Source organism: Benincasa hispida, chromosome 12 (genome assembly GCF_009727055.1).
Source record: "Benincasa hispida cultivar B227 chromosome 12, ASM972705v1, whole genome shotgun sequence".
Classification (NCBI taxonomy): Eukaryota; Viridiplantae; Streptophyta; class Magnoliopsida; order Cucurbitales; family Cucurbitaceae; genus Benincasa; species Benincasa hispida.
Genome location: NC_052360.1, coordinates 47,361,561 through 47,368,277, shown reverse-complemented (window position 1 = coordinate 47,368,277; position 6,717 = coordinate 47,361,561). Strand labels below are relative to the sequence as shown.

At 32.8% G+C, this 6,717-nt stretch overlaps 1 protein-coding gene across 1 annotated transcript; it reads left to right on the top strand.

The window, feature by feature from the left end:
* The first annotated feature begins 2,512 nt into the window (after positions 1-2,512).
* On the top strand, positions 2,513-6,365 carry LOC120092693 (cytochrome P450 714C2-like). Its single transcript, XM_039050844.1, has 5 exons — positions 2,513-3,080; positions 3,159-3,385; positions 4,662-4,903; positions 5,354-5,723; positions 5,827-6,365. Exons 1-5 carry the CDS (start codon positions 2,774-2,776, stop codon positions 6,250-6,252), a joined length of 1,572 nt encoding a protein of 523 aa, XP_038906772.1. The 5' UTR covers positions 2,513-2,773; the 3' UTR covers positions 6,253-6,365.
* The last annotated feature ends 352 nt before the right edge of the window (positions 6,366-6,717 follow it).

Below are 6,717 nucleotides of genomic sequence, written 5' to 3'. Positions count from 1 at the left end.
CCTAATTAGTCAACGGTGTTACATGTAGGGGTTACTATTTCGCAGTCTGGTCTCATGCAAACTCATTGCATAGGATATCCCCACTCACATGTCTTCTACACAAACACGTTGAATCATTTTATTTGTATCAAATACAAAGTATGCCGTATCCATAGTGTTACAGGATAAGGTATCCAACCTTATCCCTATACTATAGACTCTTTAGGTTGTATCTTGAACAGTGATCCCTGTATGTCTCCACAAACAGCTCAAAACTCATAAAACAATCCAAGATATTAGTTTATTGGATTAGAGTTATTTAGGCATGATTAACATAATATAAACAATAACGCTTTATTGAAAAAACATCAATAATAATTTATTAATGAACAGTCAAAAATTACATTTATTATCTACGAGTTTTAGGGCATAAAACTCAACATAATACGCATTAATTTTAACCTATAGTTTTAATATGAATTCAATTCATATTAAATTAGTATCTGAACTCTTCAAGTATTTAATCCTCTCATGAATTAATTTTGTATCATATCCAAAATTAAATTTGTTAGAGTTAGAAAACACGCAACGGAAGAAAAACAGATCATTAAGCATTCTAAATCATTAATTTTGGCTTTAAATTAAGCAGGTTCATAAACTAATAAGAGAGTTTCATGACATACCTTCGAAGAAACACTTGAATCTCAATTCCAGTTGCAAATCTTCTCAAATCAACTCGTGAACCACCTCAAGGCCTTCATTACTATCCTCTTGATGTCTTAGATTGAGTTGTAGGACTAAAAAAAAGCTTGGATTAAGGGGAAAATAAAGAAGAAGTTCTGGTTTTAAGACAGTGTTGAGAACACTTCTTCACACCAATTTTCTAGCCAAATGCAACCCTTTGCATCACAACAATTTTCTCTAACCCTTTCATAGATCTCACCGTAGTCCTTCACTTCTTGGTGGAGATGATGATAAAGAACGTGAAATTCCATAAATACCAACTGGACCTATTACACATTTCAAGGCCAAGAAAATTCAGCAAATTTAGCAAATTTTTATTCTTCACATACAAAGTTGGACAGAGATTGTTTAGCTTCCATTCACTGTGTTACATGCTGATTCAAGTAAGGAATGACCATTTAGAGCTTCGGAGGTCAACATTTGCCAGCTTGAAGTTGGACATGAAGTTTTTAATAATAATGCATCGACGTTACAAGCATCTTGAAGACACTATCTATTATCTTAGTTTCATGAACATTTTAATTAATTAATTATTTTCAACTTTTTAAGTATTCAATTCTGAATTCAGACCATTAAATTTAGAGTTACAAAACTTGTTAGTGATGGCCATGAATTATTTTAATTAATTAATTATTTTCAACTTTTTTTTTTTTTAATTTTTTATTATTATTATTATGAATGAAATACATTTCTCATGTTTTGAGCCCATTGCTTGAAATTCAACGACTCTAGTACATTTCTATTCTTTTTTTTTCCTTTTTGTTTACGATTCTTGGGATAGAATGTCATCTGAGTTATTCATTTGAGTAATGTTCAAGTTTGATTATGAGTGACTCAATTTAGAACAAGGTTCTAAATCTTACTTCTAGATCTTCGATCGAAGATATAATCTATTCTAGCATTTTTCTCTAGGTTGATCTAAATTTCGTGTAAAAAGGTGTTAAATTCTTAGATTCAAAGATTATAGTTTAAAAATAACTTGATTTTTGGGTTAAGGATTAAGGTTGTCTTATCAAATAATAGTGGTGAAAGTCGGTTTGATTTTGTCGATTTTTGGGACAACCAAGAACCAAACAATTTTGTAAATAAGAGATCCAACCAACATCTAATAAATAACAAAACCAATGGATTGATATTTATTTGGTCCCGTTTATTATCCATTTGATTCTCGATTTTTTACACTTTTTCTTCCATTTCTTTTTTAAAATTTGCATTTCCATCTTTGTTTTGAATGGCCATTTTTTGTATTTTCAAATTAAATTTGAGTCTATGTCTTTTTTATATAGATTGAAGTTGTACAATTTTATTAATTTTCTTATCACTTTCCTAACTAACTTACATACTCCATAATGATTGATATTTTTCCTAAACGGCAAGTACATAAGCACGATAATAATGAAAATACTAAAAGATACCTAATGTTAGAGATGATTTTTAGGATATATACATACGATTTTGATTGGTTTTTTAAATAAAAAAATCGATTCGAATAAATATTTTTTTATTTTCTCCAAATACAAATCATGATATCTAATTTTATATTAAAAATCCAAACTAAACCAATGGATCAATTTGATTCGATTTGATTTTTTTTTTTTTTTTTTTTTAAAATTTTTCAGCTTTTTGTTGCCCTCGAGAGATATGGTTCCGGATGAGGTGGAACTTATCTTCCTATTAGTTCAAACATATCAACCATTCCCAAAATAAGGTAGCAAATGACCTAGCCCGTGCGTGACGAACGAGATTAGTGCCTACTTGTGCAACTTTTCTTAGTGACTTGTGACTCTTCTTAATCAAGACAAGGGTGTTTGTTTTCTTTCAATAATAAATACAAAAATACAAGAACACGCATCCCAACTTCATGCAACGGATCTGCTCTTTAAAAGGGGGAAAAAAAAAAAAACAATGTTCAATTTCAGTGTCAACTATTTCTAAGAGCTACTTGGCATTAAAGAAGAGTGAAATTCATCAGCCATGTGCATATTTATAATATAATACTAAATCGAAATTCAAAGCAAAAGTCGAGTGAGAGAGCAATATCAGAATCGATATGGAATCAGAGCTCGGAGCAGGATCAACAACGGCGGTGATGGTACTCTCGATTGCGCTTCTTCTCTTCTTAATTTCTCTTCATCTGTTTGAATCATTGTTATGGAAACCGGAAAGACTAAGATCGAAGCTCCGTAAACAAGGAATCGACGGTCCCTCACCTTCTTCTTCTCTCTTCGGAAACCTCTCTGAAATCAAGAACATCCGAGCCCTGACTTCACAGACGAAGAACACAGAAGACGATTCGATAACACATAATTGGACTTCGAATCTCTTCCCGCATTTGGAGCTGTGGCGGAATCGATACGGTAATCGATTTTGAAATTCCTTTCGACCCTTCATTCAGATTTTGATTGATTGATTGATTGATTGTTTGGGGATTTTAGGGCGGAACTTTGTGTATTCAAGCGGGACGATTCAGATATTGTGCATAACGGAAATGGAGACGGTGAAGGAAATGAGTCTGTCAACGTCTTTGAGTTTGGGGAAGCCTGATCACTTGTCGAAGGATCGTGGGCCGTTATTGGGCCTGGGGATTTTGGCTTCAAGTGGCCCAATTTGGGTTCACCAAAGGAAGATCATTGCTCCTCAACTATATCTTGATAAAGTTAAGGTAATATATCAATTCTTGTAAATTTTCCAATAGCTTGATTTGAACTTGGTATGACTTGGACAAGTTTTAGAGCATTTTTCGGAATGATTTTGAAATGGTTAAAATTACTATTGTCTTGGTCAAAATTGCTCTCAAACATGTTTTTGATAATTTAAAATTAGTTTCATATGTTTCAAAATCGAAACGATTTGAATGGTTAAAAGTGCATTTGGGAGTGAATTTTGAAATCGTTAGAATCACCTTTATCATGTTCAATATCAATTTAATGTTTGATTTTATACTTTTTAAACACAGTTTTCATAAAAATAGAATTTTAATTAGTAAAAGCCCTTGTTTCAAAATGATTTTGAAGTCATGAAGATGATTTTATCCATTTTAAAGTCACTCTTAAGCATGCTTATAATCCAAACAACTTTGCCCATAATTTGTCTTTGGGTTTTAAGCTTAGTTTCAAAATCAGCCAACATTAGAGTTCACTCAATATTGAATGTCCATGATAATAAGGAACAAGAATGAAATCCAATGTGATAAAATGACTTCTTACCAAAATGATTATAGCTCAATTGACATGTAGAATGTATTAGTGATCAAGAGTTTCATGGTTCAAATCTCTCCGTCCTATTAGACGTGGAGTGGCATTATACTTTGTTCTACTAATGCACGCCTTTTTATGGTGTGCCAATCCCTAATTATGGTCAGAAAGTTGTTCCAAGACTGTCGAGGCTTTTGCGGGCATAATATAGGTGGGAGCTTAATATATATTGTTTTGATTAGAAAGAGAAAAGGATACAAGGATGAATTTTGTTTGTTTGATTTTTGGAACAGCTTTTGGAATGCAATCACAAATATCTTGTTAGGCTTTATTTCTGTTGTCTTGCAAGTGATGGGGATATTTAAGCTTCAACTTAAATGATAAGGATGGTAGTGTAATTTTCCAAAGCATGAGAGGACTAAAGTAAAATTAATGTCAAGGACTGAAATAGTAATTTAGCTCATTTGAACTTAAGCGCAGTTTATCAACTTGACGGCTTTTAGGTAATACTTTATTCAAATTAAGAAACTATAATAATATTTGTACATTTTTATATTTTTTTAGTTCACATATTTTACTATGGCAATGTAATTAGTAAGTTCTGTACGTCAATAATTAATGCTTATATGTTAACTAAAAAACATATCTTAATTGAAGTTAGATATTCCATCAATATAAGGAACTTAATTTGTGTGTCTAATTATTCTATTAAAATGATAAACTGGGCAAATCTTGAATTTCCAGGGCATGACAAGTTTAATGGTGGAATCTACAAACTCCATGCTAAGATCATGGGAAACTAAAGTTGTGAATGATGGAGGACAATCTGAAGTCAATGTCGATGGTGATTTTAGAGCCTTGTCTGCGGATATTATCTCGAAGGCTTGTTTTGGAAGCAATTATTTGGAAGGAAAAGAGATATTCCAAAAACTCAGAGCTCTTCAAGTTGTCATGTCCAAAGGAAGTATCGGTATTCCTGGTTTCAGGTATAAGATCATAAAATGCATCACGACTTCTTCTTTTAAGAAATGTGATCAATCATAGCGGTAATTTTAAGAGTTTTATTCTTCTTCATATTAGTATTAACCTAAGCATAATTCAACTAGTTAACACATATATCCTTGATCAAAAGGTCAAAGGTTCGAGTTTTCACCCTCACATATTGAACTATATAATAATAGTAATAAGCTATTGCCAGTATCTATCTCTTTTTTGTGGTTGATTTCATATCAATCGTTTAAAATTACATTACGTTTATATTTTAGAAACGTGATTACGTTGTTGCACTTTTACCTCTTGGTTTTGAGGCTATATTCATTATTCTCATAAGTATGACTTGCTTGATAGGAATTATTGATGTTCTTAAACCTTAATGAGTAATGTGGTCAAACATTTTTTGTTTTCTCTGTCTAGGGCTGTAACTCTTCATTCTACAGGTACGTCCCCACCAAAAACAATAGAGAAATATGGAAGCTAGAGAAGGAAATCAAGTCGAAAGTTTTAGAAGTGGTAAATCAACGAATTGAGCACTCTTCACACGAGCAAGACTTGTTGCAGATGATTCTTGAAGGTGCGAAAAATCTCGATGAAGATAACAACTCGTTGAATATATCTCGAGACAAGTTTGTTGTTGATAACTGCAAAAATATATACTTTGCCGGTCACGAGACGACAGCAATAACAGCATCATGGTGCTTGATGTTACTAGCAGCGCATCCGGATTGGCAAGTTCGTGTTCGTTCTGAGGTGCTTCAATGCTGTCAAGATCGGCCTATCAACGCCGATGCCATTAAGAACATGAAGATGGTATTCCTCTAATTTCCTACTAATGTCGAGACTCTGAATTGTTGGGTTAAAAATCAGTTAAAGAGTAGCATTCTTATCATTTTAATTTTTGGTTGTCTTCCAGCTGACAATGGTGGTACAAGAGACATTGAGGCTGTATCCACCTGCTGTTTTTGTCACAAGACAAGCAATGGAAGACATAAAATTTAAAAATATTATGATTCCGAAAGGGATGAATGTTCAAATTCCGATCCCGATCGTACAGCAGGATGTTGATCTCTGGGGACCTGATGCGCACTTGTTCAATCCGCAGAGGTTCGACAATGGGATCCTTAGAGCTTGCAAGAATCCACAGGCTTACATGCCATTTGGGGTCGGCCCCCGCGTGTGCGTCGGGCAAAACTTTGCAATGGTAGAGCTGAAAGTGATAGTAAGCCTTGTTGTGTCAAGATTTGAGTTCTCTCTTTCACCTTCTTATAAGCATTCCCCTGCCTTCAGGTTGGTTGTGGAGCCTGAAAATGGAGTTATTCTCCATCTAAGGAAGCTCTGATCTTTCTCTTAATAAAATTTAGATATGAAAATCTTGTTGAAAGCTTTGTGAAATAATACATACAATGGAATGCATGTTATTTAGGAGACAATGAATAAAATTCTTTTGACTAACAATATGGTCTAATCCTTGATGTTTGGATTTTTTTCAACTTAATTCATTATTGTTTACTGCGTTTTGTTTTGTTTTTTTGTCCCCCCCCCTTAAAGTATCATTTTGGTCCCTTTAATTAAAGACGGTTTTTTTTTTTTTTTTTTTTAAGTTTTTATACTTTTACATGTCCAAAGTTTTTTTTACCCTAAATAGATGTTAAAATTATTTTCTAAAATATTAGAGTGTTGGTTGACTTTAATAAATGAAAAAATTAGAATCGATTTGGTAGACAATTCAGATTTTGTTTCAGGTTTTCAAATTTACTAGGTGCAAATTTGGTAGGCATTTTGTTTTCAAAACTATTTATGGATT